The following is an 11,602-nucleotide window of genomic DNA, read 5'->3' as shown; positions in this document are numbered from 1 at the left end:
CAGATTTCCATTTTATGAGTTTACCTGCCATACAATGCTTTCATATAGAAAATTCTGGCACTGAGAAATTTTTACGTGCATTGTGTAGGAGCGCTCCTCTTGTGCCACATGAGCGGGAGCTGTGTCCTGGAGTGATCTGTGACACTCACTGCACTTCATGGGGTTAAAGATGGGCAGGTTTGGATTCTCTGTCTGCAACGATATTCCAGGGAACACACTGAGACAGCTGGGGGTGTTCAACCTGGACAACAGATGACTTCAGAGAGACCTTGCAGCCACTCCCAGTGCCTAAAGGTGCTCCAGGAGTGCTGGAGAGGGACTTTGGACATGGGCATGAAGTGACAGGACAAGGGGGAATGGCTTCCCACTGCTGGAGGGCAGGATTAGATGTTAGGGATAGACCGAATAGGTTTGGTGGTTATTGTATACATGGGGAGTAACTTCACAGGATCCCATCCAGGTACACAACAGATAAGTAGTTCCTCAGAAATCAAAGGAGGTTTAATCTTATAAAACTATCATAATAGGTGTGGCCTTTGTATCCAGAGGCTAAGAAGGTTAAGCAAACATCTAAATGTTGACTTAATTTCTTTACCTCACTTTCGATATGAAAATAACACATGAAAATAAACATTTGGGTTTTGATAATTTTAACCTCCCTCTCTTCTAATAGCTCCCTGCAAGATAAAGCAGTTAGATTAGTGAAAGTAGTCTTTTAATTCCTTTTTCTAGATTAGCATTTAATTTAAGACAGGAAACCCCCAGCGGGACCTCCCATGAGACTTAGGAATGACCCTGATGTCTTTGGCCATCCTTTCCCAGGAAAAAGCCTCTCCCTGCAGGGTGAGATGAAGATATGTGTATTTTCCCTGGATGAGCAGCAGGAGATTGGCCTGGCAGTACCACTAACGCAACATGTTTCATCCAGAACCACACACAGTACATTTGCTGCCTACATGAGAGAGATCTGGTAGCTCCCATGTGTCCAGTCCAGCAGATGGGGATGGCATCTCCTTTGCCCAGGGGATGGCAAAGCACCAGGAAGCAGTTCCCAGGCTGCCTTCCCAATGAGCAGCCAAAGATACTCCTGGGTGGACCAAAGGAGTTTTGCCCAGTAGAGGCCAGGTTATGCCAATGTCTTAATTTTGTTGTTTCCCTCTCTTCCAGAACAGCACTTGACAACTGGTTCATTTAATGCAATCTGAATCCTTGTTGTTATTGGAAAAACGCTGAGCAAGCAGCATGATCCAACACTTTCCAGTGAAGTGAGTTTAACCCCCAGCATCCCCTCAAAGCTCCCAACAAAAATATTTTTTCCTTAGTGTCTAAATGTCTTAGAGCTCTCCCCAAAGATGGATATACACAAAGCAAACTGCAAAATTACCCTCCCATGCCAGTGCAGCTGCATCTTCCCAGGGAACAGAGGTGCTTCCCACCCCACCGTGGGCATGGGCCAGCTCTGGGCTCGGCAAAGGGCTGCATCCCTATTGCCCATTCACATCAGGCTCAGCAGAAAGCAGAGGCAATCCCAGATGAAGGTGTCTGGCAGCATGCCTGTGGAGCTGGGGCAGCCCTCTGCTCAGCTGCAACCTGGGCTCCTGTGAGAAGCTCTTCTAATACCTGTGGGAAGGCAGCAGTCAGGCTGATCCTTTTCTTTGTGTTTTCCAAGTATTTCACCTGCCTGCTGTGGAAGGCAGGCCATTTCTACCAAAGTGGCACAGGGCTCTCAAATGCCTCTGCTGCAGTCTGAGACAGGTTATTTTAGTAATGGCATCAAGAAGGAAGATGTGTGGGATTTTCCAAACAGGGTTTAGAGTGAGTTTGTCCAGGAGTTCTGCCAGCACCTGTGCTTGTCTGGAGGACTTTTGCACCGTCTTGGCAGGGATTTTGGTATTCACAGTGCTCCCCCTCCCTTCTAATTAAAATGATTGATGTTAGTTCTCAAGGGGACTTGGCCTAAGTTTTTTCCCAAGAATAAACTAAGCAAATGGAGGGAAATGTAAATTCTGTTGTGATTGCAGTACTGGAGAAAGGGGATTTTGAAGTGACTCAGATGATTCCTTTCTCTATTGGGCTTCTTAGGTGTTTCACAAGCTTGCTGTGGAGGGCAGGGCTTTTCTGGGTACTGCCATGGGTAAAGGTCCTGGGAAGAGCCTGACAAGTTGATAAAGCAGGGACTGATGGAGATGATCAAGAAGCCAGTGGTTCCAGAGCCTGGAAAGTGGGAGCAGTGGGCATGGGATGAACAGTGGTGAGGATGAGTATGGTCTCAAGCCCCAGCTGCTGTGAAGAGGTGAGGAAGTGAGTCAGAGGGGGCCCCCTGAGGTACAGCAGAGGAGTCTGCACAGGTCCCTCAGCCTGAAATAACACTGATGCTTTCATCCTGTCAAGGGCTGTGTCAGCATTTGACTCCAGGAGAAAAAATCCATCCAGGCAGAGGACCTGGGATCACAGGAGCTGTCCAGCAAAAGGGGGTGAGAGTGATGTCATCACTTTGATCTCATAAAAAGCAAACTCTTCTCCTAGGTGTCTGTGCAGCCCAGCTGGCACAAGGCAGGGCTCTTGCTGCTCTGGCAGCTGCAGGCAGCAGGAGGAGAACTCCATGGTGCTCCCAGGCAGTGCCCCGTGTCTGTGCTGGGATCTAGTTCCCTGTGCTCAGCTGTGCAGAGCCCCCAGAGCTGCCCCTGGGGAATGGGCCTGGCCTGTGGCTGCCGGCCCATCTGAGGGTGGGTTTTGCCCAGGATCCTGCAGCACATCAGGCAGCCCCAGTGGGGCTCTCCAAGCCTCAGGGCAGCTGCAGTGGCCCAGGCTGCATCTCTCTATGCAGCTGAGGCAGGCCTGGAGCTCTGCTGGCTGTGGTCAGAGCTGGGAGCCCAGCACAGCTGGAGACACCTGCATGGGGCTGCCTCATTCTGCACCTCCACCAGAACCTCTGTTTTAGTGCAGCCCCCAAACAGGTTGGTCCTGGCTGAGCAATGAGACCCAGGAGGACGATGAACAACAGCTCCTGAGCTGACAAGTCCAGTCCCAAGCTGGCACCTCTGGAAGTGACACAACTTGCATTAGCCTTTGGCACTCTGGCCCATTTTGTTCATCTCCATTCCCAGGAGAATAACTGGTGTCTGATGCTGACAATTGTGTCGGTGTTATTGCATCCTCAGATTGCATTTGGACACCCAATGTCCTGCAAGGGTGCTCTGAGCACTCTGACATTCCTGGTGATGGTAGAAATTTCAGGGAGAAGGAACTTGTTGATTATATAAGATCCCTGCACAGATCCAGTACTGCAGCAAATAACTTTTATTGTAAGCCATGGCAAACTCAATGATGTGGCACACATTGATCTTTTCCAACCATTGAATACATTTGCCCAAATCAGTTTCCCATAAATCCACAGAAAAGCTTCAGAAGCAGAGCAGAGAATGAAGGTATCCAAGGAGTGCATCCCAGGAATTTAGCTTTGGCTGCTCAAAGCTTTCTATATATCTGATGACAAAGCCTGCCTGTCTGATTCATCAGGTGCTGCTGTCAAGGTGCAGTTTCAAAAGCAAGCAAAGAAAAGCATATTCCAGAATCACAGAATCACTGAATTGTTGGATTTTGGAGGGACCTCTCAAGATCTTCTGGTCCAGACTCCAGGCTCAAGCAGGATCTGCTAGAGCAGGTTGTCCAGAATCATGTGATGTTGGGGTTTGGGTATCTGCAGACATGGAGATCTCCAGACAAGATCTCTGGGCAATGTAAGGTGCCCTGGTCCCACAGCCTTCCAAAGGAGATGAGGGACAAGTCAGCTGCACACCCTCAGGGACAGCTAAGGAGGAGGAGACTCATCCCTAAGAGCTCTGTCCTGAGATGGGCAGCAAAGCAAAGCAGCTGGAGGCTGTGCCCACGTGTTTGTGCCTTTGAGCAGAGGAGGAGGTGCCCTGAGGGCAAGAACTGGAAACACAGCAGAGAAGGAAGCAGCACAGACGCTGCACAGGACATTTGTCCACTTTTACTCTGCTCTGCTGACACCCTCACTGCAGTGCTGCCTCCAGCTCTGGGGCCCACAGCTCAAGCAGGATACAAAGCTGTTGGAGTGGAGTCCAGAGGAGGCCATGAAGGTGCTGTGAGGGCTGGAGCATGTCTGGTGTGGAGAGAGGGTGAGAGAGCTGGGGGTGTTCAGCCTGGAGAAGACTCCTGAGAGTGCAGTACCTAAAAGATGTCTAAGAGGGCTGGAGAGGGTATTTGGACAGGGCTATGGGGTGACAGGAGAAGAGGGAATGGTTTCACAGTGAGGGAGGGCAGGGTTAGATGGGATCTTCTAAAGAAGGAAATTATTGTGAGCAGGCTGTGGTACAAGCAAAAAGTTCCCCAGAGATGTTTTGACTGTCCCATCCCTGGAAGCATTCAGGGCCAGGCTGTGGAGGGCTTGGAACAAGCTGGTGTAGTGGAACATGCTGCTCATGGCAGGCAGGTCTGAGTGAGATGATCTTTAGGGCTTTAAGGTCCCATCAAAATCAACCCATTCTGTGATTCTGTGACACGTGGCAAAACCACTGAGCCTTTTCCATCAAGGATGTTAGGCTTATTTCCGGGGACAAGCATTGTTGAATAGACTGGCATTCTTGAACTGAGTAAAATTCTTATGCCTGTTATACAGTGTGGTCAACCTGTCCTCCAGATCCCCCAGGCTGAGGATCTCCCCTCGGTTCACGTCATTATCAGCAATGGACCCCCAAGCCCTACCAGGCTGTGTGCCCACCAAGCAGCAGGCAGCTGACCAGATGTGGCTGGGTCTGTTAACCCTCCCTTCAACAATGTAGGTGTTCCCAGGCACAGCACCTGTGATGACACAGGTGATTGTACAGTTCGTGCTATATTTGTGCATAATTTGAGTCTCATAGGTATTCCACCAGCCAGTGTACATACTGCTGTCCTGGGGCACTACATTGGTGAGGGTGAAGGTCGCCGTCTTGCTGTCTGTAGTATCCTGATGTCCACTGGGGCTCAACTGGCCACGGTCCAAACCAGTCATGTTTTCATAGTCCTCAAGGACAGCCTCGCTCACTTTGATTTGGTCTAAGGTGAAATTGTATTGATCTATGAGGACCCACGCTCTTTCCATCTCTTTAAAACTATTGTTCCCTATCAGCTGGACAAGGAAAGAGAAAGAGGTGTTAGAATGGGGAATGGGAGTAATGGAGAAGATTTCACTGGAGCAGAAGTCTCTGATGGTCAATAACCAGTTTTTTGTCATCTCAGTGCATAAAAATTTATGAATCTGAGAGAAATCATACACATGCACCTCCTGCATGAATGCAAGAGCTTTAAAGAGAGAGCAGCTTAGAATCTGACTGCTCTCACTCTGACTTGTGACCCTTGTGATCCAGCCTGCAGCCTGTGCTGGGAGCATGGATGGATGCCTGAGACAAGGAGCATTTTCCACTCCTAGGACTGAAAGGTGACTTTGGTGAGAAGCCTCCCCCACCAAACCTGCTTCCCTTTCCTCCTGTTTCCACAGCCCAAATCTGCCCAGGGCTCTCCCTGGATCCCCTCATGCTACACTGTGATTCTATGATTCTATGATTCCGTGTTTCTTTTGTGTTGTTGCTACAAGTGTACCCCAGTTCTGGAACACCAGAGGTTGCCTCCTCTAAGCCCATACACAGGGAGATGTGTCAGGAAATCAGTCCAGGAGCTGAGGTTTCCCTGGGAGGGGGGCTACAGTTCATTGAAGGATGAACATTTTTGCTCAGGAAGCAAAAAGATTTTAATGTAAATGGAATCTGTTACAGCAGTGCTAAGAATGTGTCTCAGAGCAGCTCTGGGCCAGGGAGCATCTTCTGCAGCATCACTGAAAATGATCTACAAATGATCAGCCTCTGAGAGGGGCCTGCAATCCCAAAAGAGTCCTGGGGAAATGAAATCCTCCCAAAAGGCCTTTGGAGAAAGTTAACACAATCAAAGGTTTTGGGTGGCCTGGGTGTGAAGTCCAGGATGAAAATGCCAGGTTGGATAGGGGTTGGAGGATACTGGTCTAGTGGCAAGTAGCCTAGTTCATGCAGGGTAGCTGAATTGAGATGGTGTTTAAGGTTCCTTCCAACAAAAACCATTCTATGATTCTACAAAAAGAGAGGAGTTTTAACCCTCCCTTATCTGGAGGCTGCAGTGGTGCAAGACCAGATTGATTGCTCACCTTGCTATGCATAATAAGATGAAATTATTATCCTTTTCATACCTTCAACATCTTTCTATTCATCTCTAGGGAAACATATTTAGCCTTCCTCTGAAGTAGGGCTTGTAGCTTGCTTCTTTGGCTCACTTAAACCCAAACCTTCCTGCTACTCTGTCCATAGCAATGACAGGAATTGCCTCTTTTCTCTTCTGCAATTGGCCTGGCCTATTCTACTGAAGTTTGTCTAAAAGACAAGGGTTCTACAGCTTGTGGAGTTCTGTCTGTCTGCTGGATCCTTCTAGACCATGCCTGAGGCTGCCCATGGATGGAGATCATGCTCTTCTGACTGGACTGACACTGATGCTCCTCAATTTTCGCTGCCTGAAAGTCACTCCACAAGTCCCTTCACTGTTAACCTGACACATTCATCTTCAGTGCCTTTTCCCCTGAGGCTTTGTCCCTGGGCCATCTCACCCCCTTCTGAGTTTCTCCTCACTTCTCTCACACCACTCACAAAGCCTGTTGGACTCTTCACTGGGACCAGATAAGCTCTATCAGGGATGACAGAACAGCTCAGAGCAAAGTGGGGATCAGATCCCAGCAGGACTGTTGATCCCTCAAGTGCAGCCTCTCTTGGAGGCCTTTTCCCCATCACTTGGCCACGCAGCACAGCAGGGCACAGGGAGGGGAATCGTTTGACTTTGTCATGTATTGCCGAGTAATCTGATTTGCTGTTCCTGTCAGGTGAAGGCAGGAAACTGGGCACCTTTGGGATATGATTCATCTCATTCTCCTGCTGATGTCTCAGATGCATCAGTGGAACCATGTAGTACAGGTGTTTGAAGTTCAATGAGAAAATTCCCATCCAGTGTGTCTAGTGTGTGTGTGTGTGTAGTGAGGTGATGGGAAAGAGAAGTGGTAATTTAAATGCTACAGCTAATCTCTGAGTGGCTGAAGAGTGATGTGCTGTGAGAGAGACACTCACCTGGGGCTCAACAAACGACCACGTATGGGGTCTCTTGAGAGATCCAGGCTTGTATTTGTAAGCAGAATAGACTGGAATTCTCTTCTCTTTGTCGTACAGGGTGGCAAAGTGATAGGAGTTGCTGTAGCGCTGGCAGATATAGGCTGGATTCAGTGGCTGCAGGACGTCATTTGGGATGGCCCCCACATAGAAAAACTGAGGACAACTTGCAAAGGGTGTCACCACCTCGCTGTGTCCCAGCCAGAGGCAGCTGGCCAACACCTGCAGCAGCAGCAGCAGCCCCTGCATCGTGGAAGGATTTCAGTGAAGGGCTCTTGCTCCCCTGGAAGGCAAATGTAGGAGGACACTGAGCTTGGAGAGAGCTGGTCATGGCCTGGAGCCTTCTTGTGCAGGGGGACAGAGCTGGCAGAGGAGGGGATCATGAGAGACCAGGAAAGTAGTCATTTCTGTCCTCCAGGATATGGAAAAAATCATGAAGGCAATTAAGGGTGAAACCTAAAAGAGGGTTTAGGTGTCCAGAGGAGGCAGCAGAGGGAGAAGTCAGCCTGTAGGAGGAAGTAGCCAAACCCACCACAAGTGTAATCAGCTCTCACAGCAACGGTAGATTGCAACTGAGGCACAGCCCTGGGACAAAGTCACCTTTGCCCACCTCCCTCCTGCTCTGAGCATCTTCCCACAGCAGACACCTGCAGCTGGGCAGGGACTCTGCTCAGCCCCCTGCAATGCTGAGCTGGGCTTTAATCTCGTGGGACATTGGGCAGGGAAAGAACAGCAATGCCGCACTTCCTTCATGTCTCTGGCCCCATCCAGGTTCACGGAGACACGCAGCTCTTCCAGTCAGACCCAATCTTGAACCCCAAATGATCCACTTGGGGTCGCCTCTCAGCTGATATTGGCCAATGGGGGTCCTGCTGCTCACCTTGCATTTCCACAATATCCAACCCCAGACTCTGAACTTGCAGACACATGGAGAGAGAAAATGAAGGGGCCAAGCAGATGGTAGCAGCAAGCACAAGGGATAACACCTCTATCTTACCAGCACAGTGGTAATTCTGCAGTGCAAGCACTGAGGGGCACCTCTTCCTGAGGTTGCTTGGGATTCCTGCTGATGCCCATCTCAAGCTTTGATGATTGGTTTTCCTGTAAAGTCAAAGGCATCAGTGCAGGAATTTCTGTTTCTTGGACAGCCACCTGTCCTCTTTTGTCTTTCTCAGTGCTGACATGATTTTCAGCAGTCAGTAAGATCATTCCTTTATGACAAAACTGCTGAAAAGCTCCCTGGGATGCTGGCAAGCAAGCAATGGGCTTTGTCTCCTTTCAGAGGCAGCACAGGTTTGGGATAGCAGGGATGCTTCCATTTGCCTTGCCAGACACTCAGTGGAATGATTTAAAATCATCAGCATTTGGAATAAGGCAGCTAGGACAGGCAGTTCCAAGGGTTCCTGGGAGAGAAAACTGCCACAGCCCCTAAAGCACAAAGCCCACATCTGGCTGGGAAGGGTCTGAGCTGAGGACTGCTGAAGGCTTGACAAGTCACTTTGCACATTTGCTCATTTCTTATCTTTCTCCCTGACCCTCATCTCTCCATTTCCATTGGATTCAGGATGTTGAGTTGCACACAGCCCTGCTCTGACCCAAGATATGTAGTCCTTTTTCTCTTTTCCAGCCCTGGATCAGGAAGGTGCTGACCAATGAGCTGGAAATTGAGAACATGAACTGGAAGTAGGGACTTTTTACAGTAGTGGGCAGAACATGCCCACAGCTGCCACAAATCAAGCAGGGAAGTCTCTGTGAAGTCCTTCTGCATCACCCACTCCATGAGATTCAAAATGTATCTAACTATCTAAATATCAAACTTAATTGATATATAGAAAACACCTACCGTGAGAAAGACCAGCACAGGATTCTGCTCACAGCCCCAAAGTGGCAGAGCACTCTCATATGCTTCTGCTGCATCTAAAATGCCTGGGTTTATATACTCTCCAGGAAGAGACTCTTGTTATATTTCCCAAGCTGGGATTGGAGTGAATTTTCACAGGAATTCAGGCCCCACCTCTGATTGTCCAGAGGTTTTTTGCAATGTCATGGGTGGAGTTCTGGTACTCAATAATTTCCTGCTTACTTCTAATTCAACAGTTCGATGTTAATTTTCAGGTGATCTGGCTTGAGTTGCTTTCCCAAATCATTCCTTCTGACCTTGCCCTCCTGACTGACAGAAAACACAAAAGTGCTCCAAAATTCAGGGCATGCATAAGCTCCGATTGCTCCTGGGAGCTCAGCAACTCCAGCCTAGGCTTTGTCTATAGATAAATATATATATCACAATGCTCTGGAACGACTTTGGATATTGGAGTCAATTGTGAGGAAGGAGCAAGAGCTTACCTTGAAGCAGTGTCTCAGAACTGGCAGCTGAACAGTTCCTTCTGTCTTCTTCCTGGAGAAAGGACTGTTTGAATCTGCAGGAACACCACTGAAATATATACCCAGTCATAAATTTACCTCTTCTTATAAACAGAGAATTCCACAGAAAAGAGAAGTTTTTCTTTTTTTTTTTTTCAGGGGAATTCTTCACACCCATCCTGAAATGGGTTGACAGTTGTTCTGTTTTCCTCAGAATTTCTCCCAAATTTGCTGACTTGCAGCATGGTAGGTCAGGATCAGTTAACAGGGTCTGGGGAATTCCCTGATCATTTCATCAATCCCACCAGCGGCAGCTGCTGCTACTCCAGCAACTGCACTTTGTTCTGTTCCCAACAGAACAGCTCTGGTGATATTAGGTGGACTGGCCTGTCTCTGAGGACACTCAGATATTCACAGGCTGCTCTTCTGCAGCCTCCCATTACATCCTTCCTATGGCCAGACTACAAATATTCTCTTGCCTGATTGCCATGGCTTGTAACAGTTTCATGCCAGCAGCCTGGGAAGGAGAAGGCTCTGGGGATAGCTCCGAGCACCTGGCAGTACTTGAGGAGTCTACAGGAGAGCTGGAGAGAGAGACTTTGGACAAGGGCATGGAGTTGCTAGGTGTGCTGGGTTCAGAGTTGATTTTCTTGAAAGTGGCAGGTATGGGCCTGTGTTTGGAGTTGTGCTGAACGCTGAGTATAAGACAGAGATGTTTTTGTTATTGCTGAGCAGAGCTTTCCCAGAGCCAAGACCTTTTCTGCTTTCTGGACTGCCATGCTGGCAAGGAGGCTGGGGGTACTTGGGGATTGGGAAGAGACACAACCAGGACAGGTGACCAGAGAGATATTGCAGACCATGTGACATCATGCTGATTATATAAAGTGAGGGGAAGAAGGGGGAAGGAGGGGACATTTGGAGTGGTGGATTTTGTCATCCCCGGAAACTGTTAGGGGAGATGGGGCCCTGCTGTCCAGGAGGTGCCTCAACACCTTTCTGTCCATGGGAAACTGGTGAAAGAATTCCTTGTTGTGCTTTGCTTTTGTGCACATCTTTTGCTTTCCCTGTTAAACTGTCTTTATCTCCACCCACGTGGTTTCCAGCTTTTACTCTTCCAATTTTCTCCCTGGTCCCAGTGGCAGGGATTTGCGAGGGAACCCCAAAATAATGGGAAGTTGGCGAGAGCACAAAACGCAGATCCGATCAGTATGATTAATGCTACGTTCTCCGTTTATTCTGTCCAAGATGGCAGGTTTTATACAGTTCTACATAGTTTACATTTACAGCTGTATTCTCATTGGCATACAGCACAGGGAAGAATGCAAACACTCGTTGTGTTTAAGGCAGCTACTGTGTCCACACTAATTACTGTATTTGGTAACTACTAGAAAACCCTCTGACTCTTGCTAACACCTTAAGTTGTAATTCTAACTGTGCCACACTCTTGGCACTGAATTTCTACCTAGGCCATGAGGCCCAGTCTGGGTGATTCAACTACAGTCCAAATACAAATCTTGCCCACCTTCTCTAAGAAATTCTTCAACAGCAGGGGAGTGGGGGAGCAGCTGCGTGGGGTGTGGCTGCTGGCTGGGGTTAAACCACAACATTAGGACAAGGTGGAATGGCTTGGAATGGAAGGAGTGTACGTTTAGATTGGATATTTGGAAGACATTTGTTACTGTGGGGGTGGTGGAGCCCCAGCACAGGTTGCCCACAGAAGCTGAGACTGCCCCATCCCTGGAAGTGTCCGAGGCCAAGTTGGACGGGGCTTGGAGCAGCCCAGGATAGTGAAAGGTGTCCCTGCCCATGGGAGAGCATGGAACTAGCTGGTCGTTAAGGTCCTTTCCAACCCAAAATGTTCTATGATTAAATGATCATTCATCCACGCAAAACTAAACTGGATTTATTTTCTTTCATTTCCAAAGTCCAGGAATATGAGAATGATGAGTTGGTTGTTACAACCTGAAGTATCCAGAAGAGTGTGTTAGACGAAAGTTTGTTTAAACAAACTGGTTGAATCCTGTGGTTTCTTTTGTCTTTGTTAACCTGGAACTGATGAC

At 48.6% G+C, this 11,602-nt stretch overlaps 1 protein-coding gene across 1 annotated transcript; it reads right to left on the bottom strand.

Annotated features, from left to right (window-relative positions):
- Positions 1 to 4,567: 4,567 nt before the first annotated feature.
- LOC136290064 (endonuclease domain-containing 1 protein-like) lies at positions 4,568 to 7,430 on the bottom strand. The gene is made up of 2 exons (XM_066184506.1): positions 7,143 to 7,430; positions 4,568 to 5,134 (listed from the first exon to the last, which is right to left on the bottom strand). Exons 1-2 carry the CDS (start codon positions 7,428 to 7,430, stop codon positions 4,568 to 4,570), a joined length of 855 nt encoding a protein of 284 aa, XP_066040603.1.
- Positions 7,431 to 11,602: the final 4,172 nt, after the last annotated feature.

This window comes from Chamaea fasciata, unplaced genomic scaffold (assembly GCF_029207755.1).
Source record: "Chamaea fasciata isolate MVZ Bird 193981 ecotype frontalis unplaced genomic scaffold, bChaFas1.0.hap1 SCAF_5, whole genome shotgun sequence".
In the NCBI taxonomy this organism is placed as follows: Eukaryota; Metazoa; Chordata; class Aves; order Passeriformes; family Sylviidae; genus Chamaea; species Chamaea fasciata.
This window is presented reverse-complemented; position numbering and strand designations above follow the sequence as displayed.

Excerpts from the sequence above, each read along its gene's own strand:
- LOC136290064 (XM_066184506.1), bottom strand. The coding sequence starts at position 7,430 with ATGCAGGGGCTGCTGCTGCTGCTGCAGGTGTTGGCCAGCTGCCTCTGG. Across the intron at positions 5,135-7,142 it reads GGTCGTTTGTTGAGCCCCAG|CTGATAGGGAACAATAGTTT; the intron begins GTGAGTGTCTCT and ends TTCCTTGTCCAG.